Source organism: Rhinichthys klamathensis, unplaced genomic scaffold, assembly GCF_029890125.1.
Source record: "Rhinichthys klamathensis goyatoka isolate OS25496 unplaced genomic scaffold, OSU_Roscu_1.1 h1tg000412l_1, whole genome shotgun sequence".
Classification (NCBI taxonomy): domain Eukaryota; kingdom Metazoa; phylum Chordata; class Actinopteri; order Cypriniformes; family Leuciscidae; genus Rhinichthys; species Rhinichthys klamathensis.
The window spans coordinates 4,040,992-4,066,216 of record NW_026606912.1 but is presented as its reverse complement, the minus strand read 5'-3'; the positions used below and the strand labels follow the sequence as shown (position 1 = coordinate 4,066,216).

Genomic DNA, 25,225 nt, shown 5'->3' with positions numbered 1-25,225 from the left:
CCATCCTCTCTCCCAGACCAGCAAGATGGGCAAAAAGAGCAGAGTGAAGACCCAGAAATCGGGGACCGGTGCCACAGCTGCGGTTTCTCCAAAAGAGATGATGAATTTAATTTCTGAACTTCTGCAGAGTGAGTATAAAAGCATTCTTTATGGCTGCATTCCTGCTCTGAAATACTGTTGCAATGATTTTCTCTCATGGATGTGTGCATCGCTGGTACACAAAAGGCTTTTGTGATTTATTCCATAATCGCATTGCATGATTGTTATAATATTTGTTGTGGTGTTAAAGATGCAACTGGATCCTGAAAATTAAACCTCTTCCGTGTGAACGATTTCCTAATGTATAAGTAAATCTATTTAGTATTTAATCATCTGAAGCTTTTATACAAATGGAGCCTCCTGAGGTTGTGCTCAAGGGTACGGTGGTACTTCATGGAATCATTTGGTCATCAATCTACATTTTTAAACCGTACATCAAACATCTCTCCAAAATAGCATGTCATTTTGGGAAGGACATGCATTTGTTTATATCAAAGACAATTTGCGGTCTGTGCTCTTGTCTTTTACCAGGCCGATAGATGCCGCAACATTTTACAAAAGCAGCCGGAAGAGAAAATGAATCGGCCGCCATTTGGTTACTCTAGGAACTGGAGCACTAAGCTGTTTCCCCACAGTCCCCTTTTGGATTCTGTTGATCCAAGCATAAGTGATTGATAAATATCAATTATTGGAACGTTTTCTTTTCTTTCCCCTATTCAGAGTGCAGCAGTGCTGCTCCCTCTCCTGGGAAAGAGTGGGAGGAATATGTTCAGATCCGAGCTCTGGTGGAGAAGATCCGTAAGAAACAGAAAGGTACATTATTGCTTCACATGAATATGATTTAGCAGGTCTCGAGCTTTTATGTAGCGTGGTTTTGATTTGCCATTGGCTATTGTTAAGTATTTAACCGTCCTAGTTGCAAGAATAAAGAGGACGGAAAAACAGATGGTGTGGAACTTTTTAAAGGGATACTCCGCCCAAAAATGAAAATTCTGTCATCATTTACTCACCCTCAAGTTGTTGCAAACTTGTATGAGTTTCTTTCTTCTGCTGAACACAAAGGAAGATATTTTGAAGAACGATTGGAACTTTGGCACCATTGACTTCCATAGTATTTTTTTTTTTTCTACTATGGAAGTCAATGGTGCCAAACAACTGTTTGGTTCCAATCGTTCTTCAAAATATCTTCCTTTGTGTTCAGCAGAAGAAAGAAACTCATACAGGTTTGCAACAACTTGAGGGTGAGTAAATGATGACAGAATTTTCATTTTTGGGTGGAGTATCCCTTTAATAGTTTACCCAGATATGAAATTAATTCTGTCATTTACTTGCTCTCATTACTTTTTTTTTTCTGTGGATAAGCACAAAATTAGATATTTTGATGTGTGTGTGTATGTGTGTGTGTGTGTGACATGATGAGGGCAAGTAAATATTGACAGAATCTTAACTACCTTTACCAGCAACATAAAAGAGTACAAGAAAACTTGGCATAAAAGATGGCTTGTTGTACATTTCTTTATTTGATAGAATGATTTTGATAACAAAATGCACATTACATGGAGTAAGTTGATGAAACAAACACAGAAATAGCTTCAGTTATACAGTGATGTAAAGACTTGAATGATTCTATCACATTACTTAATAAAATACTCAGTGGGAGTCTCTGAGATGTGCATTTAGAACACATAAATATCCATTAGAATAAACGTTTGACAGCACATTATGCAGTAGGAGTAATAGGTAGCACCGTTTAGGTTCACTTGTGTGGTGTTACAGCAACATAATACAGCAGAGTGCCGTTGAATAATGGAATTCATTACAGAGAGAACTACTCACGCTGAAGTTCAATATACATACAATAGCTAAATCAGCTTGTGATAGGATTGTATTATTTCCTCAGGGATGTCTGTGTCGTTTGAGGGAATCAGGGAAGACTTTTTCTCCGAGCTGATGGCCTGGGCCGCAGAATGCGGAGCTTCTTGTGATGGTTTTGAGATCTCCAACTTTGCAGACGAAGGATATGGTCTGAAGGCCACCAAAGATATTAAGGTTGGTGTTTTTCTTCACCTAGTCCGCAGACTGTTTGATGATAAGTTGGATGAGTCGAGACTTGATAATAAGTTTTTCAGGTGTTTTTCCCTTGTTGGATACTTTTATTTATTTATCTTTTTGTGATTAATTGTTTTTACAAGTTGGTCTGAAAGGCAGTTTGTCTCTAAATTGGCTCTTCTTAGCCTAAATAAGGTACAATATGAACCAGGCTTCATGCTGATAGTGTTCTTAGCATCACACACACACATGAAAATTATGGAGATTAGATCCCTTGCAAATTATATGTGGGATGTGCTTGCTTTTTCTGCCAGCTACAGACCGTTCTGTCATATTTTCAGTTGAAGGCTGAAACAAGTAACCCAACTTGTACTGTATATTGGCACTGGCAGTAGATTGTTGTTGTTGTTGTAGTTTTTAGTGCTGATTGTTACATAGAGGTTAATGATTGGTCATATTTTACCTCCAGACTTGATTGGGTTCAATATTCGGGTGGTTCTTTAGCTAATTGTTATTTACAAAATGTAGTTTTACACAATATTTCAAAGATTTCTATTTAAAGTAGTGGAATTTGAATGTGTCAGGAAAGAACTAGATAAATCTTAAATCTTTAAGATAAATCTTAAATCTTAAAAAATAAATCTTTATTCAACTGTGCATTGTAACAATTGGTGCTTTTGAATGTATGTTTTTGACCATGTTATTTTCATTTCTGTCCATTTCAGGCTGAGGAGCTGTTCCTGTGGATCCCTAGAAAAATGCTGATGACTGTGGAATCCGCCAAGAACTCTGTCCTTGGTGAGTTCGCATAGTGTAGCAATGTCAGTCTTTTACCTTAATCTCTGACAATCACATGCAATGCCACATTGAAACGTGCAAATGTTTCTCTCCTTGCATAGAATATGGAGACCTCAAGACATTTATATAAATATTTCCTTAATGTCCCAGGTTAAATACATCTTTTAGCTCCATCAACAGCATCTATTGATCACCACAGAAAATGTATTTGACTCGTTCAACAGATGGTAATACATGCAAGTGTGCGGGGCAAACATGCAACAATTTTGTTGCTATGATATTTTTATATGATATTTTTTATTTTATATTGTTATTTATTTTATAATAATAATAACAACAACTTAATTTTGTTGTATTTTTAAAATTGTCCTTCTACCATGTACATGTTAATTAATGTTGTTTTCACACTTACAAAACATTTGATTTAGAACCAGTGCTGTTTTAGTAATATTTATACTGGATACGGTTATATTATTAGCTTTTATTTTTATATTTTTCATTCTTTATTTTTATTTTATTTTAGTATATTTATATACTTTATACGTTTATAGTATATTTTAGTTTCGTTTTTATATACTTCTGTCTTTTTTATATTTTTATTTAGCTTTCATTTTCATATTTTATTTAGCTTTAATTTATTTTAGTTTTATTAATTTACTATTTTTTTTGTAAAATTATTTTAAGTTTTTCATCTAATATTTATGTTGTTTTATTTCAGCTTTGTCAATTGCTGAAAATGCTTTTTAATAGTTTTAGTTAACAATAACAGCACTAGTTATCCGAACCATCTGCACAGTGGCACATTTTCAAAATGTAACTGTACTGTCAGGTTTACGTGAACCGATATAAACTTGAATTAACTTTCAAACAAACCAAGCTTTCTGCTCAACTAAACACTGGTCCACGTCAAAAAGGTAGCGTGAGAACAGCATAATTGTAAGTGAAAAGAATGAGTTCTGTTTTAATATCTGGAAACCTTTGCAGACAGACCCCTAATTTAACCTTTATTCACAGGGCCGCTGTACAGTCAGGACCGGATCCTACAGGCCATGGGCAACGTGACCCTGGCTCTACACTTGCTGTGTGAACGGGCCAATCCCAGCTCTCCCTGGCTGCCCTACATCAAGACCCTGCCTGCTGACTATGACACCCCCCTGTACTTTGAAGAGGAGGAAGTGCGCCACCTGCTGGCCACACAAGCCATACAGGACGTGCTCAGTCAATATAAAAACACAGCGCGACAGTACGCCTACTTCTACAAAGTCATCCATGTAAGTCTCACAAGTCTGATTGATTGCACTACCAAAAAAAAAACATGAATACATTTTTAAAAACTAAGTAATTAAAGCCTCTTGTTGATTGCCAAATGCAATGTGGTGTGATCAAGTGTTTTATGGGTTAATTAGTTATTGCATACTGTTTTACATATATTTACCTACTTTTTCAAAGAAAAATAACTTCAGCTGTTATTACAGACCTAACTTAAGCACCTACTCTCACATTTCAGTTACACAAAAGTACAAACTTTCTTCAGTAAACTCATAGAGTTGTACTCGTACGTATGGCAGTTTTGATGAGTCCGGCGACTGATAGCCCTATCTGTGTCTCATGGGCTGCAAGCCGTTTGAGTGCAGGGTTTTTTAAGCAATCAGCGTGACAAGTTATTCAGACTCTCTAGCTACATGAATAGCTGTCCTTTACACTGCTGTCTGCTGAGGTGAGGAAATTCAGTTTTAAAAGGATCCCTGCTGTTGAAGGCACATTGGAGATGGGTAAAAGGAGCTTTATAATGCCCTCTTGCACCCAATTTCAGGGCCCCTGATAAGCTGCCATTGACATGGCTCAGAGATGGGGCTGCTGTGGCAATCTTTGACCAGCAGGGGGAGATGTTTATCCCTCAAAGTAGTGTTCAAAGCAAAACATAAGGGCTTTAATTAGTTTTTTTTTTAAATAACTGCATGTCTGAAGTTTTAGATTTTAGTGTTAGAAAAAAAAATGATATGCTAATGATAAATATGATATGACACTTTTTGCTCTGTTACAATAAGGAATTAGAAATTATATAGAAATAAGAAATTAAATTGAAATGTACTTTTAGCCTATAAAATCTTGTCACTTCACAAGTTAATATTTCTGATTGTAGATATCTCATTGAAACTAAACAAAAATAAGTCAGTCATATATCAATGCTTAATATTCTGTTGTAGCGTCACCTGTTAAGTTCTAGGATGTATTGTTTTTCCCACTTTGTTTACAAAAAGTGCATGATATTACTATAAAATGTAATTTCAGTGTTATGCAAATCTTGAATATGCAGACACGTTGAGATGGCAGTTCATTTCAACGGGCCTGTGATCTGTCCAATAAGTTTTATCCGGGTTCTTGGACCTCCTCTTAGCTATTAAGGAAGCAATAATATGCTCTTCCCACTTCTCTCCAATTTTCATTCGAAATCTTTGCTGGTACATTTTGTTTCTTTCATTAGATGACTGTCAATTAGGGAAAAGAAACTAATATTTCACATTACTGTCAAGATAAGGCATCAAATATTCATGCAGATAGTTAATGTATTTGTCATTTTGTCTGCAAATCTGTTGACATTTTCTTTATTAAATGTTTTCTAGTTTATAAAAGGGTGTGGGAGTGTAATTAGGAGCTGTATTATTGTTTCTCCGTTAATAACTTTAATCAAGTGTATTTATACTGTTTTCTATACAGCGACTGAGACAAATAACAGGAAACACAATAAACTGAAATATATGCATCTGCTACTTTAAGCCGTCGGCATCAGTCATCCGAAAGTTAATCAATTTGTATATGTAGTGAACGATTTCAATATGAATATGTAGTCCATTAGGTGGCAGAAGTGAGTTAAGCTTCCAAGGGTACTGGTCTGAATGAAATGTTACTTCCTCCGAAACAAACTTGGTAAAGTTCGTTTCTTGTTCGCCAAGATGACTTCTTGGCATAATGAATTACACATTGATCACGCCGAGTAAACCTTTTAATGAACAGAAGGATTCATTCTCTGTGCGTTCAAACAGGAGTTCAGAGTAAAATGAACAACTCTTTTTGCTCATATAAAGCTCTGTGGGGTTTTTTTTCCCCCCCAAAGATGTTCAGTTGAGGGGGAGGGTTGTTTTGCCGGCCCTTCGGTGAGTGTCCTGTCCGCTCCTCTCCTCTTGGCTCTTCAGGTTGGGAGCCAGTGTCACTGTAATGACTACTGTCAATGTCAGCCTCCCTTCTGAGGCGGCCGCAGATGACCGGGCTGGAAAATTAGCTTGTCGCATTGGCTTTGAATTGAATTGACCTGAATGTACCTTCCACACATGACTGACAACCCCAGCCCCCCCTTCTTCTACTTCCTCCCACTGCCTGCTTTATCTGGACCTTGCCCCCCCCCTCAAGAAGAAGTGAAAAAAGCAAGGCCCTTCACCTGCTGGAATTGAGGAGCTTTTTATATATTTGCCTGTGTGAAGAGGGATAGGCTGTTGTCAACGCCGAGCGTCCTCGGAGGAGTATCCAAGCGCCTCCCGTGTCCGCGGGGGACCAATGATAACCGTACCGTCCTCATTGGGGCCGGATGCGTGCATGTGTGGGGGAGGTGAACCTCATAAGGTGACCCCGGTATGCAGCGAATGCAAAGTAACCTTGGTGTGCTGCATCTGCCGTTGTTGATGAGAAATGAACAGGTTCCCAGTGGTATGCTCTCATCCCACCCCCTCTCCCTAAACCTGAGAAGATATCTGTCTGACCTTCCTGATGCAGCCTGGAAAATGAGGGAGAGTTTGCGACGTTGAATGACGAAGTAGGCATGCGTCATTTCAGTGCACAAAGTCGAGAAATGAAACGGTCGACGTAACAGAAGTAAGAAGTTAAAAATCAATCCTTTTTGAACCTCAGCATGCGCACTGATCAAGCTCTCTAATACCGGCCAGGGCGGCGGATGGGGTGCTTAGGGATCTCGGCTCCAGAAAGACCTCCTGGAGGCCACCGGCCAATTAGCCGCGTTTCCCGCCGTCCTCGTTAAGGAGAGCAGGCACTCGTGGTGGGAGCTTTTGTTTTCTAATTGATTTACAGGGCCGTTCCCCCCTCGTCTCTCTCTGAGCCGCGGTGCCATTGTGGCACATGATGAATTACCCCTCTCTGGTGATGCTAATGCATCACAAGCTGAACCTGCAGCAGTGCAGCTGCCCTTTATCTCCGAAAACTACACCTCATCAAACGTGCCGTCTAAAACTACCTCCGTGTCTTCTCAAACTACCTCTCTTTACGTGAGCACATTTTAAGTTTTTCCAGACTTCGAGGCCTTATCCTTACCCACAGGACTCCTGACGGACCTCTTCGTGGCCTTTCTGCAGCCAGGTTCGCCCTCCCCCCGAGGTGTATCACTCTGTTCAACTAATTATTGCCTTAATTGAATCTATTACGGTACTTGGGCACTCGAGTATTTGGCTCTCAGAGGACTGAAAATATCATTAACTGCGCTTTAACCCTTTTCAGGTGGCCTGTAATGGTTACCGGTGCTCAAAAGTGGGGGTTTTTTCTACTTTGTTTAGCTGGCTTCAGCACATCTTCCTGCAAGAAGTCTGCGAAGAACTGCTTGACTCTCTGGAGATTTGCCCTATTACTTCCATCAAAACCTGTAATATGTTTTCCCCCCATCCATACATGAACCACTTCCCTTCATCTGCAATGTGAGGCTCAAACCCAGGACACAGAATTCTGACTTGCCGGCTTTACCCAGAGCTTATCTTTTAATGGTTGTCCGTCAGCGTACGTGAGCGATGCTTCCAAGTCAGCCTATTTCTTAGAATTGGGGTTGAAATGAAAGGAAGTGGTCCGGCTTTGCTCTGTTATTATGTCATGCTTTATGAAATCACAGCTGACCTGTACACCTTCATCCACCTGAGTGTTACACCTTTGGTTACTCACAGCAGATGCACATTTTCTCACACTCTGCTGTAGGGCTACAACAATTTCAAAACTGGACTCTACTCTGCCGACACACTGAGTTACAGGCAGATATATGATGTGACCATACTGTGTCAGTGTGTGTGGGTTCCAGAGCAGCAAGGGGGAATACTGGGCTCAATTAGTGTCAGGGAAATTGATTAATGGGGAGAGACGTGGAAGGTAAAAGTTATCCACTTCTTCTGAGCGCTTGCATTTACTGTAATGCTTCTATTCCTCAGTTTGCGAGCCTAATGGTGCAGCTCGGGTTTGCGCCCTCTTTCCAGTATGTGCACGTATGTCTCTGAGACATCTGTGAAGGAGCACACTACTTGAAAAAAATTAAAATTCTGTCTTCAGTTACTCACCTTGTTATCGTTCCAAACTCGTATAACTTTCTTCCATGGAAAACTAAAGGAGATATTTTTGGAACACTAAAGGAGTGTTCACGCTGCTCTTTTCCATACAACAAAAGCATTGTTTGCATTTAAAAGCACCATAAAAGAAGTCTTTTAAAGATACTATTCACTGAATTTTGTATATTCAGGCCTGATGAGTCTCGGTTGGTTACAGCAGGGATTCCCCAATTTTTTTAATATTTTTTTTTGGTCAGCCGAACCCATTTGACTTAGCCTAATCTTAGGGTGTACTTCAAATAAGTATTTTAAGTTAATGTTTCCAGTTCTTTGATGTTGGTTAATGGTTACATGACTTGCAGGTAAACAAATACTGTAAACTAGTAAATTGTTTAGTAATTGTTTTATCTTGATTGCTTTTATTTTAACTTTACTTTGTTTTAATCTATTAGCTTATTATCAACTCATGAGTAGGGCTGGGGATTCCAATCCTGGAACCGGATGCTGGTTATAAAATAAAAATTAATTCCTCTTATCGATTCCTTTGTTTTCATTTTCATATAACTTTAAACTATTCAAGCGCAAGAAGACCCACACACTTTACTGTGCTGCGCACACATCCAAAGCGCTCACACAGAAAAGGTTATTTTAAATCATTCAAGTAAAAAGTCTCGCATGCTGTTTTCTGTGCTGTGCACACATCCAAAACGTGCGCACAGAAAGAGGCCTCATACTGTATAGTGCGCAATACTGAACTTGATTTCTCTACCACATCTATTTGTACTTGAGCGGACAAATAATACACACAAAAATGTCAAAATATTCTTGTAAACACGGTTGATTATGTCTTGAGTGAAGGTAAACAGTTGACGAAAACGCATGTGTAACAGTATATTGGATCCGTGCAGCTCTTAAATCATATCTTTTCAGTTGTATTTATTTGTGCGATTGCTCATTTGTTCAATTTTAATTACTGAGTGTTTACTTGTCTTTAAATAATGCTTGAACTTTATATTAGTTAGGCTAGTTGTTTTTGTTATGGTATTTTTAAAGTGCTCTTATCTTGATTTTTGTTCATGGTATTCAGCTACAATGAATTGTTTTGCAATACGACTTAGGATAAATGTGAGTGATATACACGTTTGTTTGTTTTGTTTTTTTACTTTATTGGAATCGAAATTAGGAATCGATAAGAATCACAATCGAGAAGCAGAAATTCAAACGATAAAATTCATACTCATGAATTTGGAATCATCGAACGTGTCGATGTCAAACTTGGCACAACGTGTCTGCATGAACCTTGCTCAGAAATTTGTCTTATTTGTGTAAAAACATATGATAAAAATACATTTAAAATAGATTTTCAAACATTTGCTGAATGTTGATGTAACATTCAATTTAACATTTTTTGCAGATGAAAACCTTTATGTCAAAGAGACATCTTTATGGAGGTTATTTTGTATTCATATCTGTAAGTGATTTATATCTTTTGAAATCTGCAAAGTTCACATTTTCTTTTGTTGTTTTGTTTCCTGTCTGTTGGGCAATCTTATCACTCGTTCTGTGTGATGGACTGATCACCTGAGTCGTGATTATTATTTTCCAGCGCGAGCTTTTTGATGTACTGTGTTATATACATATCAGCACCATTACGGTTTTCACGGTACCTCATTGTGGAGTACAGTGCTTCATTTCACAGGACAAGCACCACACACACAGCCATGAGAGTACCTGTGGGGGAAAAGAAGAATATCCTTCACTCTCAGCTTCATACCTACATCTATTTTTATGGCTCATTTTGCATGTTCAGGAGGGTGCTACGGGCCGGCTGAATTAGACCCTGGCATTCTTTGCTCCCTACCTTTTTTTCCTTTTCTTCGGGATTGTAGCTTTTTTTTTTCCCCCTCTCCATGACACCCGCTGCAAATGAGCCCTTGGAGGGAGCGAGTCTGTGGCTTTAAATGTAGATTTCTGTGGCACCAGTGGCTCTCTGTCACACAAATTGATGAAGCAGATTTATGACGGCTGCTGGGCACAACAAATTAAGTTGACAGTGATGTATGGGGGGCTAATGCCACCATGATCCTTGCATAGCACCACTGGACACTCTTTGCCTGGCTACACTCTTGTTAGGATCTGTTAGGCAGCCACATAATGAAATTCCACTGACTGATTTGTGTTTTTTTTCCCCTCTCTCTTTTCTTTCCTCCCTTTTCCCCTCTACCTCCATATCTCCTTCTCTCTGGTCCTTGACTCTCTTTTCTCCTTTTTCCTTCCCTCCACTCTATGTGTTCTTCATCTTCAATTCCCAGACTCATCCGAACGCCAGCAAACTGCCCTTGAAGGATGCTTTTACCTTTGACGACTACAGGTTGGTTGAAATGTCCTACTATGTTAAAAAAAGGAACTTCTCTTCCCTGCTGAGGTTCAAAAAAGGAAAAGAGCAGGAAGATGAGCCGTAGGTTGGTTGTAGGGCTACGCGATGGCCTTTAAAAATGAGGCGTTTGTTCTCATTGTTCTTTCATTAGCAGCAAATTATCTGTGAAGGAATAATTTATCATTGGTCCCCTTTCATCTTTAGATTGTTGAATATGATGCAAGTCTGTGCCTCCGTTGGGTAATGTGTGAAGAGAATGGAATAGCGTCTTGTCACAGTTAATGTTGTCTTCGGTGGACTTCAAGTTCCTTTTAATAAATTATGTCCAGATTATTTAGACTAGATAAGTAAAAAAAAAAAATAAAAATTCTCTTCTGGACAAATTCAGATTTAAGGTCATTATATTGCGTGATGCAAGCTATTAGAGCAGCTGTATTCTGTACTTTTTTTCTTTTTTTTAAAAAAATCTGAAGTCCACTCGTAATGGAAGAAGATTTTCTTTCAGTTGTAATTTAGTTTAACATGACCATTTTCAACCCTCTATCTGGCCTTAAGAATTAAAAAGGTAATTTATATCCTTGTACATTTAGGAATTTTGTATGCAATTGACCCCTGTTTTGATTAATTTTTGCAAATGAAATGCGCAACAGCGCTGCCTATTCAGAATAATAAAGGCCTTGGTGTGTAAACATGGGCGTTGATGCAATAAAGTCCAGATGAAATCAATATTGACCCCATTTACTTTGTTCGCACACATTACTAGAAAATTAGTTCACAGAAAAAATTAGTTGTCTTCATAATCTTGAGCAGAATATACTTAACCTCCAACTGTCTGTCTGTCTGCTTGCGAGCAAGAGATGACCTGGAGGTGCTAAAATCAAGCCCCGTCTGCATTTTTTTTTCTCTCTCATTTCAATATTCAATTTCACTCGGATATGCATCACAATACTGAAGTAAAATCGGTTGCAACAGTCCGGTTCACATGGATTTTAATGTTCTAAAGGTTGTTGTGACATAAATACCATGAATATATCTGAATTACCTGCAGCTTAGTGTCCAATCCATACATGTTTTTTGGGTAGACTGGAAATGGAATTTTGTGTTATCAATTATAAAATAGGTCTACATTAAACTCTTTGACTTTGACTCCTGTTTTCCATTATATTTCCTTTTAACATGTACAGCAATTTTAGTAGTGTTTTGAATCTGTAATGAAGCCATGCCATTTTGTATATCAGGTGGGCAGTGTCTTCTGTAATGACTCGTCAAAACCAGATTCCTACTGCAGACGGAAGTCGGGTCACACTGGCCCTCATCCCACTCTGGGACATGTGCAACCACACCAACGGCCTGGTGAGTCCACAGCACTGCTGCAAAACCAGTACAGAACTCCCCGTCAAATCATTTTTGGGTAGCAGAAGGTTTTTGCAACCAATTCAGTTCAGCCATTTTTTTTTATTTGTTATATATATTCCTGAATGACATGGACGTTTACAGTACTTTCACTTGTATTGCAATCTTGAAGTACAGGGGGAAAACATTTACTTTTAAGGAATGCGGGAGCAAAGTCTAATGCGATTTTTCGGTAGATTATGCCTTCATCCCAAGGGTTCTTTTATATTTATTTGGATAATTTGTCTTTGATTGTGCTCAGCAGCTCTTGCCACAGAGCAATATATCGCCTCTGTTCATATGACTCTGTAATGCACTTATATCCTCAAATGAAGTTTTGTTTCAAATTACCATGTGCATTGAAAATCACGGTCATTAAGATGTGTAATGAAATGTTTTTCTGGTAATCCCCTGGTTAAGGTTTAATAAAAAACATATTGTATTTTTTTTAGTAGCAGTGTTTTTCGTACAATTTACTCAAAGATTATTTGATTTAGTTGATTTCTGAAGATTTTGAGAGATTAAATAGTGAAGGATTGTATTTGTTAGGGTGTGTTATTTTAATAGGTTGGCTCTATAACCATTAGTAAGTGCCATTTTATTAGTTGGTTTTGCCTTATTGTTTTGTTTCATTTGATCTTTTTCCCACCCACAGAAATATTTCATGAAATAGCCTTGTAGTTTTGGTTCCTAATTGTTTGTATTTAACATTTTAAAGTTGGGAAAAAGACAAAAACAGAAAGGTACAGGTTTTGGTTGACTCAAGCTCTGTTTTACACCTGATATTAAAATCTGTTTCCAGTGATCTGGTTACAAATGGACAGTGAAAAGGTGTAAACAAAATTCAATAACAATGCCAACACTTGAACTGGGAAAAGTGGCTTTTGATGATGTCAGTGGACAGAAAAGTCTTAGACTATATTTCATATAAAATAAGGTGGAACAGTTCATGAAAAAAGCCTAACAGGAATCCTTGAACTTTTGTGCCATTGTCCTGCTTAATTATTGAAACTCATTCTCCATTTGGTCATGTGAAATATCATTTATACACTACCGTTCAAAAGTTTGTGGTCTCATATTTCTTATCATCAGTATTAAAAACAGCTGCTTAATATATATATTTTTTGGAAATATTATTTTTTATAACAATGTGAAAGTCTTTCCTGTCACTTTTGATCAAATGAATGCATTCTTACTAAATAAAAGTTTTTTTTTTTTCTTAAAAAAAATGACACGCATGTATGCATACAGCTCTCATATATAGCTGAATCAGTATCTTGTATTAATATACCTCTAAGGTATATGACGTGACTCAAATGTTAACAAGGCTTTTTTTGTTCTTTTCCAGATTACGACAGGCTACAATCTAGAGGATGACCGGTGCGAATGCGTAGCTCTCAAAGATTACAAAGAGGGCGAACAGGTGAGTCTTACAACACCATCACAGCAGCTCGACTGTTTACAGGTCACAATTAGGATGGCCGTTGGTCTGTTACAGCAGAAATATCTCGGACAGTTTCACATTTCTCTATGCGATTGACAAAAATCAGCGGGTGGATTTCGTGCCATGCACTGTCCACCTAATGCTCTTGTACATTTTCAATTTCTATTCGCGCACTCACCTCGCGCTATTGCTCTATGCTTGTGCTTCCGTGATGCATTTATCAGCCAGCAGCCATTACGAAGGCCCGGGGGTAATATCAGAGCGGAGGCATTCAGATCCAGCCATGGGGAGAGCGGATATGCAGGGCACACAGTGACAGGCCAGGTATACCCCCCCCCCCCCCCCCCCCCCCCCTTTCTCTCCAGAATGTGAATTATTTGATAAGATTCGCAGAGACAGCCAGTGGAAGAAGAAAGAGAGTGCGGGGGCCGGCGTGTGGGACTCGGACAAGCATTGGGGGGGAGTAGGAGGGGCTGTTTCAGGAGCGTCGCTCCGTACAGAGCCGTTTGATCCCTGATTCCTGCTGCTGATTTCGCACTGGGCCGGAACTCACTGTGGAGAGGCTGAGAACAGGATTGAACTGTGCTTCTCTCTCGCCCCCTCTCTTTCTCTTCAGCACAATGTTTTATCTCTCTCTCTCTCACACACTTTCTGCACAGCATTATCTGTACATTTTGTGGATGTATTGTTGAGGGGAAGACGTGAGCGGTGTTTTGAGAGGACGGTAGTGTGGGAAGGAAGTTTTTAGGGCTAAATTGCCACTGTATAATATTGCATCGATTCCCATAGACCTGTGAGTCCAGGTGTCCATGTCTACTTCCGCTTCTGAAATAAAAGGCAGTGCCAATTAGGGTTGGGAACCGAGAATTGGTTCTTATACAGAACCGGTAGTGTTTTTGAAAAATACCGGAACCGTGCGAAATTCCTAAGTTTCGGTTCCGAAAATGGTTCTGGTTCATGAATATTAAAATAGTAATGAATGCACTGAAAAGCCCTCGCGCTACTTATACGCTTTGCGTCAGATATCAACGCAGAGAGAGAGAGAGAGTATAAAGACAGTTAGAGCTGCACGATTAATCTTTAAAAGATCTCTATTCAAACACCCACGCGATCTTATTACTAAATGACAAAAACTTCACACCGGAACATTCAAATCTGTTTGCGCTGTCGCTGACCCAGAAAGAGCAGTTGTCAATATGAAACAGCTTTACCGTAACTTTTGTGTTCAGAATTTACTAAATTTATATAATGAGCGAGTACATCATGAATGCCTTTTTTCAAACCATGTTTTCGTCTTATCCTGAATCACTACGGTAAGCCTGTAATAAGCGTTTATACTTGGACTACTTTACACTGGTCAGGTCGGCACCGCTGCAGAGTATCCCAGTACCTGCGTGACTCGTCATAGACGTATACAGAGAGAAGTAGCTCCGGCTATAATGTTCTTCCGCAAGACGCATGCAGTTCTGTTTATTAACCGCTAGAGCGCCGATTCATCCAGTAATCAAATGAGTGAAGTCTTTATGAGAGGGTATTCTCCACTGCTGGAGATACAATAAGCAATAGGAGAGGTCCCAAATTCTCCTCGAGAATGCAGAAATGTTGTTTTTATTTTTGTTTAATTATTTTTGCATTAAGTGCTAAATAATGTGTTGAATTTGTTGACATTACCAGTCTGTTAAACTCATTTGACAAGTATAAGAAATAAACACAAAAAGGATTGTGCATTTTTCCCTTACTACTAGTTTTTATTAGTTGTTTTAAATAATTTTAATTGAATGGGAACCGGAATCGTTTGGCGGAACCGGAATCGGAACCGGAAAATGTCTTGCGATTCCCAACCCTAGTGCCAATTATGCTTTGTTTTAGTAATGTGTCGAATTACAAAGTTCTTCCCTTTGTTTTCCCTCAGATCTACATATTCTATGGTACGAGATCCAATGCAGAGTTTGTGATCCACAATGGTTTCTTCTTTGAGGACAACGCACACGACCGCGTGAAAATTAAGCTTGGTGTGAGCAAGAGCGAGCGTTTGTATGCCATGAAGGCAGAGGTTCTGGCACGTGCAGGGATTCCTGCGTGAGTATCCCGTACAGAAATGACACATGATCTATGTAGAGTCAGGTCTTTGACTAGCTTTTCTTTTTTTATCATTGTTACTTTAGTGTTTAGTCTAGTTTTAATTCAATATAAACGTATCAGACCTCATAATTGCATTGCATAAATTATGCATTTATTAATTATATATAAATATACTATATATATATATATATATATATATATATATATATATATATAATTGTTTATTAAAGTAAATACAAAAAATAAAAAAACTTTAGTAAAATGAGCCAAAAGAGACAATGGAAAAAGTGTCTGTCATTTATGCTTTTAAATTTTGCCATCATATGATTTGTTTTCCAAGTGAATAAGAAGTTTGAATAAGTTTAAAGACATGTTACAAAAATTGGTAATCAAGTTTTAGTTTGAGAACTTTTTAATAATAAAACAAAGGAAATTATTATTATTATATTAGCTGATAGATAACATCAGCACTGGAGGGCAGTGTACTGTAATTATTAAAAATGTGAATTATCAATTATTAAAATTATTACTGTAAAGTAATTATTATTTATTTTTTTCTCCATACATTAGAAAAGCATTTTCTTCTCTTTTTGTAAATGTAATGTGTAAGGTATTCGAATCGCATGTGAACATCCGATTCAATCCTAGATGTCTCAGTGGTGAGTTATACTGCTGCAAGAATCATCATCCAAGTGTAACAGAATTACAGTGCTGTAAAACCTTTTCTATTGTGGCATAATACTATCAGTGAACTTTCTGTCACACAGATCAATATCCTTTAAGTCTCTAAAAAAATCCACACAGGCCCATATGAAATTACCTTTTGATTCAGGTCAGAGTCAAGATGCTTCTTTTCATCCCCCTAGACAGGAAGAGGCCATAGATATGCTCCAGTAATTAAACTGTAAATTATAAATGATTGAGCGTGTTTTTAAAAATGCATCAAGTTCAGTGGCCTCTCATCGCTTCAGATCAATCAGTTGTCATGCGACGGGGAGCAGCGCCGCGGTCTCGTGCAGGCAGGAGGCTTCCATTAGCACCTGCCCGTTCCGCTGGAGTTAATTGGGGTTTAATTTGAGATGGGTGGGGGGGAATCAGTTGGTGCTTTGAACCCTCTCTGGTTCTTCTCCTCCTCAGGTCCAGTATCTTTGCCCTGCACTGCAGCGAGCCGCCCATATCCGCTCAGCTCCTGGCCTTCCTGCGTGTCTTCTGCATGACTGAAGGTAAGAATTTTTTTATTTTTTTGTCCTGATACCATCACGCCTGGCACTAAGGTACACCAGTGGCCATACATGGTCCATAAATCATGGAACCTTATTCCATACCACATCCTTACACTAAACTAGACAGGAAAACGAAGCCTAAACAAGTGCCCCTCAGGTGTTTAATTGATCAAGACGGTGTGGCAGATGTGTGGAAGGACTGATCCAGAGTCAGTGAAATATTTATTAGCATCCATGTAAGAGAAGTTTTTGTCATAAATCCCATAAAGCAAGGCCATGTCCTCTGGCAAGACCTCTTAAGTCTGAGTTGATACATTATTCAGAATTTTTATGTTAATTTTTAAACGAAGCGCGGCCCCTGTGCTGGGGGCTTCTTTTTTTACTGGTGTGACAGGATTCAGCGTTGTGCGCGTGCGAAGCACTCGTTCGGCAAGCCCTTTCATCTCGTTAGCAGCCGTGTAATCATACCTTACATAATCGTCACAGATCAGACCTGCCGGCTCACTTGGACAGCAGATTACTCCCTTAACTAGAGAGGTGTGCATTTCTGATTGCAGAGGAACTCAGGGACTACCTGGTGGGCGATCACGCCATCAACAAGATCTTCACCCTGGGCAACACTGAATTCCCTGTCAGCTGGGAGAACGAAATCAAGCTGTGGACGTTCCTGGAAACACGGGCTGCGCTGCTTCTCAAAACCTACAAGACGACCTCAGAGGTGCTGGAACCATGTCAAACAATATCTGAACTTTTCACACAAATATTACAAAGCATCTTTAAGTTGTTGAAACGTTTAAATTGCATAGGGAACAAAGGTAGCATATGCTAGAAACATCCCATATCGGTTACACTTTATTTCTATAGTCCATTTTAGACATTCTACTAACTACAAGTGATTTTGCAACTAAATGTCAACTCAAGCCCTATTCAGACTGACTAGTTTTACATGGAGGACGAAATTCGTGTTTCACAAGCGTACTTTGTGATTTTAAACACAACTTCAGTAAATAATTCCAGGGCAAATTTCCGACTGTTTTTCGGCAAAATAAACGGGCCTCTGACAAATCTAATCCTGTCCGGAGTCCGAATGCTAATGTCTGCGATTTCAGACATTGTGCTATAGTTTCATTTCATTTTAATATGGATGGTATCCAACGAAAAAATAAAATTATAAAATTAAAAAAATTGAGCAAAATCGTGGAAACTGCAAAAACTGCCTATTTTAATATCAATGTCTAGTAAGATACTTGTCTAGATGTCTCTGCTCACTTATGTGGGTTTATTATAAACATCCACTTCTATAAATTCATGAGAAGTTTATTTAAATAGGGTTTTAATAATAAATGAAAGGTATATCAACAAGTAATGAATTAAATGCTTATGTCATAAGTGATGCACACAAGCACAGCAGATTACCTCCTGTAACGCCCACATCTAGAATACTCCCACTCCCACCTCTGGAATAAACACAGCCATGTTATTCCCGTCCTAATCGGTACATGAAATCACAGACGTCCGGTGATAAGAATTGTAACACAAACATTGTTTAGAAAACTAGTCCTGTCCGAATACAGCTTAACTCTCATTAATTTGCAACTAGATGTCAACTAACTCTAATAAGAGTATTAGTACGGAGTATATTAGACTGTTAGGTTAAGGTTAGTAGAATAAGCTGACATGTACTTGCAAAGTTACTTCTAGTCAGTAGATTGTCTGTTGGGGAGCATCAAAATAAAGTGTTAGCAGATATTAAGCAGACAGTCTATTAATACTCTGTTGTTTGGTCATTGACATTTAGTTGCAAAGGTACTTATAGTTAATAGAATGTCTAAAGTGGAGTATCAAAATTTTCAGTAATCTTTGAATAGAACAGCATTGATTTAAAATGGAAAGCTTTTGTAACATTATAAATGTATTTCATTATGCATCCTTGCTGTATAACGTGTAATAAATTCTTATACTGAAATCTTAATATATATATATATATATATATATATATATATATATACACAGTATATACACTCACCTAAAGGATTATTAGGAACACCATACTAATACTGTGTTTGACCCCCTTTCGCCTTTAGAACTGCCTTAATTCTACGTGGCATTGATTCAACAAGGTGGTGAAAGCATTCTTTAGAAATGTTGGCCCATATTGATAGGATAGCATCTTGCAGTTGATGGAGATTTGTGGGATGCACATCCAGGGCACGAAGCTCCCGTTCCACCACATCCCAAAGATGCTCTATTGGGTTGAGATCTGGTGACTGTGGGGGCCATTTTAGTACAGTGAACTCATTGTCATGTTCAAGAAACCAATTTGAAATGATTCGAGCTTTGTGACATGGTGCATTATCATGCTGGAAGTAGCCATCAGAGGATGGGTACATGGTGGCCATAAAGGGATGGACATGGTCAGAAACAATGCTCAGGTAGGCCGTGGCATTTAAACGATGCCCAATTGGCACTAATTGACTCATCAGACCAGGCAACATTTTTCCAGTCTTCAACTGTCCAATTTTGGTGAGCTCTTGCAAATTGTAGCCTCTTTTTCCTATTTGTAGTGGAGATGAGTGGTACCCGGTGGAGTCTTCTGCTGTTGTAGCCCATCCGCCTCAAGGTTGTGCGTGTTGTGGCTTCACAAATGCTTTGCTGCATACCTCGGTTGTAACGAGTGGTTATTTCAGTCAAAGTTGCTCTTCTATCAGCTTGAATCAGTCGGCCCATTCTCCTCTGACCTCTAGCATCAACAAGGCATTTTCCCCCACAGGACTGCCGCATACTGGATGTTTTTCCCTTTTCACACCATTCTTTGTAAACCCTAGAAATGGTTGTGCGTGAAAATCCCAGTAACTGAGCAGATTGTGAAAAACTCAGACCGGCCCGTCTGGCACCAACAACCAAGCCATGCTCAAAATTGCTTAAATTACCTTTCTTTCCCATTCTGACATTCAGTTTGGAGTTCAGGAGATTGTCTTGACCAGGACCACACCCCTAAATGCATTGAAGCAACTGCCATGTGACTGGTTGATTAGATAATTGCATTAATGAGAAATTCAACAGGTGTTCCTAATAATCCTTTAGGTGAGTGTATATACCGGTGTGTGTGTATATATTAGGGGTGTAACGGTACACAAAAATCACGGTTCGGTACGTACCTCGGTTTTAAAGTCACGGTTCGGTACATTTTCGATACAGCAAAAAGTAAGAAATGCCAGAGAAATTTCCTATTTGTTAAAAGAAAAAATATTTTTTAAATAAGTGTGAGTTTTCCTACATCTTGAAACTTTCAGGTTTATAAATGGGTGTCATCTTTGAAGGATGAACAAATAATGTTTTGGTAATCACATTAAAAATAACATTTAAACATATGAAGAGTTCAGATGCAAAAGCCATTTGAAATTTTCTTCTAGAATGATCATTTTTATCAAGCTTGTATATTTAAGTTCAGTAATTTCACTTAAATGGCAATGAAGATTACCTATTAATTGTCATTTGAGTGAAATTACTGAACTTAAATATACAAGCTTCATAAAAATGATCATTCTAGAAGAAAATTTCAAATGCCACTTAGAGGCTTTTGCATCTGAACTCTTCATATATTTATTTATATAATATTCGAGTTTTGAAGTGCTGGAAAAAGATGTGTGAAGTACTTGAAAGCATTTCACTATTCCAGCCAAACTGGTTACATTTAGTGTTACTATATTAAATCCATGGTGAATGTTGCTGGTCTGTGGACGTAAAGCATTACTAGATCATTCACGGCACAATATTTCTCCTGGTGTCCACGTCAGAGCTGTTTGATCTAATAGAGATCTACGGTTAATAACGGAGAAATGTGAATGCTTCTCACTAGATCTCGCAGCGATGTTATTACTTCAGTGGCGAATTCAAATGTTTTCTTTACTGGATCTCGTCTTGGCGCTGTCTAGTAACAGTGTCGCTTGATCGAGATCGGCTCGCGCTGCACAGATGATGCTGGTCCGAACTGATAAACGGTCCGTGAAGCACAATATAATGAGTAGCGCAGTTTCGTTCCGCTTTCATTACGTTTGCCATTTGATGTTGCGCAACGTTGTGGTGGTCGCCATTTTGTCTGCAGGAAAAATGGTCCAAGAAACCGTTCGGTTTGTATGCGTACCGAACCGGAAGCCTCGAACCGAAACGGTTCAATACGAACACATGTACCGTTACACCACTAGTATATATATATATATAAACTTTTGCTCACCAAAGGTGCTTTTTTTACAGTAAAAATACAGTGAAAACAGTAATATTTTGAAATAGTATTACAATTTAAAATAAATAATACAATAATTTAAAAAAAGTGTTATGGCAAAGCTGAATTTTTCACATCCAACAGCATTTATTTGAAATATAAATCTTTTGTAACAATACAAATGTCTTTACTGTCACATCAAAAACAACAAACAACTTTTCTTTTCAAATTAAATGGAGAATTAAATGTGGATATATTTTTTTTTTGATTTTCAAAATAATAATTTGTTCTTAAAGGTGCATTGCGCAGCTCTCTGAGTTTTTGCAGAACTATGCCCCCCTCTGGCGACAAGCGAAACTGCCTTACTGTCTTTGTCTTGCGTGGAGTTTGCGTTGGGGTTTATGAACTACAAGCCGGTCTCTTTGAATCCATCTTCTACTTTTGTCGAAAGTTGACTGAAGTTTTGTCGCTTGAGTTCGCTAATACGGAGAATGGCGGCGAATACACAAACCTGCCAGACATAGCCAGGGGAGCGTGAACGCGCATGACGTCACGCCCAGTCTCACATTCCGGCCCGAATCCCTCTTATTTATTTTACTGTACAGGATTATAGAGGCAATCGCAGTGATCAGAGAAGGGCTCATTCAGCCCATCAGGCAATTGTTTAAGCATGTATGGGTTAGAAAAACGGGTATTTTTAACATGAAATGTTGCGCAATGCACCTTTAAAGGGTAACTAAACACTAAACCAACTTTTTTAAATTAATGATCTGTAAGACTGGGGCTTTATTAGTGCTGTTCATTGATTCGAGTAACTTTTTTGTCATTTGGGTATAAAGTGTTTTAATTCTACAATATATGGTGTAAAAACCTCTGAGTGCTGCCCTCTTCAGGTTGAACGGTGGCTACTGCAGTTGAATTTTCCTATTGGATGTTTGCGGTAGTTCTTGACGGTAGCGGTGAGAGCTGACGTAAGCACGTCCATGGCAGTATAAAAACCATCTTGTTTCGTCAAAACCACTGTAGCGAGTCAGGAGTTGGAATTGCGAGTATTGAAAACGATCAGGATAGAGTATCCGTTCATCCCCTCTATCTCCCCTGGGCTCCGCCCACTTTTCCAGCATTTTTCAAATATTGCCAGTGGGTGGAGTCAGGCTCTGACCAGGGGTTTAGTTACCCTTTTTTACACTTGAGGGCTTTGAATGTAGGTCATCCAATCGGAATTTAAAATGAAACCATCTGTTGTTGTTTTTTTGTTTTTTTTTACCATTTAGGAAACTGCTGAAAGTTTTGTGATAACTGATTTTGTAATCTAGCAGTTAATTTGTTACTGATTGTTAAACAATAATGGTCAAGCTAGCCAATATCGTCATTATTTTAAGATCTCTGTTGTTGTCTTGATCAGGAGGATCGCTCCATGCTGGAGAAGCCTGACCTGTCCCTGCACTCCAGCATTGCTATAAAGCTACGGCTGGCGGAGAAAGAGATTCTGGAGCGCGCCGTGTCCTGCGGTCAGGCCAAGCGCCTGCACTTCCAGAAGCAGCTGGACGAAGGAGCCCCGCTGCCGCTCTACGAAGAAAGTGACATCGCCCTTTTGGAGAACGCAGATGCCAAACTCCCCATCATCCTGCGCAAGCTGGAAGAAGAAGACGAGCACGTTCAGGAGGAGATGAACCTGGCCGAAATCAAGCCCGACGCTGCCTGCCTCGACTCCTCCATATCCCCTGTTCTTAACGGGCAGTGTAAAGATCTCAATGGTACTCAAGAGGATCCTCCAGGAAGTGATGCAGTGGTGAAAGGGTGTGAGGTTGAGAAGCACGACCCGAGTACCAAACGAACTGAAGGTGAACCAAAAGATGGTGGCAAATAGTCCTGACCAGAGCGCGGTGGCAATCTTAGTTCCTGCTCTTTATTTATTTTTGTTTAAGAGACTCACAAATAGGAGCAAACGCTTTCTAAACAAAAAATGCAGAGGATTTCAGTTTAAATGTTTTTTTGTTTGTTTTGTTTTTTAATAAATGCAGCTTAAGTATGAGCTAGCTCAAGCTATTAAAAGCCTGTTTTGTTTTATTTTATTTTTTGTTTCGTTTGAGTTTTTAATCAGTGCCACAACTTTTCTTTTGTAGTAGCTTCACTCGTGCTGCCAGAAACGTTCCTGGTAACAAGGTGAGGAAGTAACCAATCATATGGACCTCCTGGCTAGATGAAGGCTTGCTCAGACTTGACAAAATTAAAAAAATATATATTGAAGACTTTAACATGTTAACGTTGCCACGGATGTTTCTGTTTAGTCATCTAAAATGCTGACTAAGGGATTTTTTACTTCTCTCTAACCAGCCGTTGCTGTAGACCATGGCAGAAACATGCTTGACGTTTAGTGCCGCTTGACAATCATTACTCTTATGTTCTGACATTGATCCGTGAAGAGATCATCACTGATGCACGCTAGTTACTTTACTCACATAAAAAGTAAGGTTACTGAAAGTCTCAACAAAGTGAACATTAGTTCCGGTTTTGAATGTTGTAACCTGAACCAGAGGATAAGAGGTTGTTTGTGGCTGTATGGTTACTCTTTGCTGTGAATGTAATTCTAAGTTTGTGTGTTAAAACCATTCACTCTTTAGTATGGTATATATATTCATTTTAATTCTTCTTTGCTAATGAACAACCTTGCAGTTAATGGACAGACTATGATCTCGGAGGACTAACTCCCTCATACTGGATCTTTGGGAAATCTTTTTTTTTACTTATTTCTCCTTATTTTTAATGCAAGTATTAAGTGTTTTATTTAAGTATTCACTGCAAGGTTCTCTCGCATTTGTCATGCAACTAATGTGGTCATCTTTAAGCCTTAACAAATGTCATTTAGTTGAAGTAGAAATATTGATCCAGGATGAAGACCTTGTGCATCTACAGATGTGCACCTCCCACAAGGCAAAACTCTGTTCCTGTCAACTTTTAAATGACAAAACATTGGGGACTATTAATCACTGGAACAGTTCACCCAAAAATGAAACCTCTACCATTATTCACTTACCCAAATGTTGTTTAAAATCTGTTTTTATTCATTTTTTTTTTTTTTTTTAAGACCTTAAAGCTTAAAATTGCAGCGGTGGTAACCAAGGGCCGCATCACCAAAAAGCTTCATGAAAGTGGTCCATACATGCAACTTGTGTTTTCAAGTCTTCTGAAGCCATATGATAGCTTTGGGTAAGGAACAGACTGAAATTTAAGTGATTTATTCACTGATAATCTTGGATCTTTTCCTCACACATTGCTATCATATGGCTATTTGTTTTTGTTTTTTTTAGCTTTACCCCCCTTGGTCACTATAAACTGGCAAAGAGATGTTGAATGTGTTTTTTTTTTTTTTTTTGCATTTGATCTACTAATATAATCATATAAATAGCCTTATGTGGTACCAAACCATAATTCTGCTAAGTAAATAATGATTCCGTTTTTCTTTTTGGGTAACCTAATTGTTAAATCTCTACCCAGTCACATGATCCATCAGTAGTGACTTGTATGAGGTGATGAGAAATTAATCGAAATATGCCCCCAGTGTTTTGTTGTCCTTTTGAAATCACATATGTTGAAATTGAAACTGCATTACTTTTAATGTGTTCTGCCCATAAACAGCACTGTTCAATATACTGTTCAGAATGGTTTGTTTTCGTTGAAAGATGTTTGAGTGTATGGAAACCTTCCACTTGTTCTTGCTGCTTCTGTATATAGATTTTTAGCTTTGGAAAGCTAACAGCTTTAATACACTTATTCTCAAATCTTTAACATGATCTAGCCATAAAGAAGATACATAGTGGATTGCACTGACTCCTAGTACATCAGTATGACTATATAGGTAAAAGCCATTAGAGTCTGTCTACAATGACAAGTCCAAGATTAAAGTTGTGTGCATTTTTCACCTGAATCAAATAAGGTGGAGTGCTTTTCTTCAAATCTCTGACCTGTCTATCTGTCTTTTAAGAGGGCCTTTAAAAAAAAAAAATCCATTAAGAGACATAAGGGCACTCGTCCATTGTCCTTTCATTCTTCGTTTGATTTGAAGGGGGAAAAAAAGGTTTTATTTAATGTATTTTTTTCATTCTTTGCCCCCCAAGCCCCATTACAAATTTATAAAAGAAACATTATCTTGAATCATTTAATTCGGGGCAATTAAATTTTGAAATTCCACATTCATTATTCATGGGCTTCAAGATAAAACCCCTTTAATCCTTGAATAGATTATTATAATGGACGATAGTGTGGGCAGTGGTAAACTCGGGCAGCCCT

General features: G+C 38.5%; 1 protein-coding gene across 1 annotated transcript; it reads left to right on the top strand.

Moving 5' to 3' along the window:
• setd3 (SET domain containing 3, actin histidine methyltransferase) lies at positions 1-22,941 on the top strand. Its single transcript, XM_056235050.1, has 12 exons — positions 1-128; positions 760-852; positions 1,940-2,088; positions 2,814-2,886; positions 3,901-4,157; positions 10,508-10,566; positions 11,811-11,925; positions 13,313-13,387; positions 15,321-15,487; positions 16,628-16,713; positions 17,271-17,431; positions 22,341-22,941. The coding sequence occupies exons 1-12, from the start codon at positions 26-28 to the stop codon at positions 22,803-22,805; spliced, it is 1,803 nt and encodes a 600-aa protein (XP_056091025.1). The 5' UTR covers positions 1-25; the 3' UTR covers positions 22,806-22,941.
• Positions 22,942-25,225: the final 2,284 nt, after the last annotated feature.

Coding starts and splice junctions, on each gene's coding strand:
- setd3 (XM_056235050.1), top strand. CDS start 26: ATGGGCAAAAAGAGCAGAGTGAAGACCCAGAAATCGGGGACCGGTGCC. Junction 10,567..11,810: donor TTTACCTTTGACGACTACAG/GTTGGTTGAAAT, acceptor TTTGTATATCAG/GTGGGCAGTGTCTTCTGTAA. Junction 16,714..17,270: donor TGTCTTCTGCATGACTGAAG/GTAAGAATTTTT, acceptor TTCTGATTGCAG/AGGAACTCAGGGACTACCTG.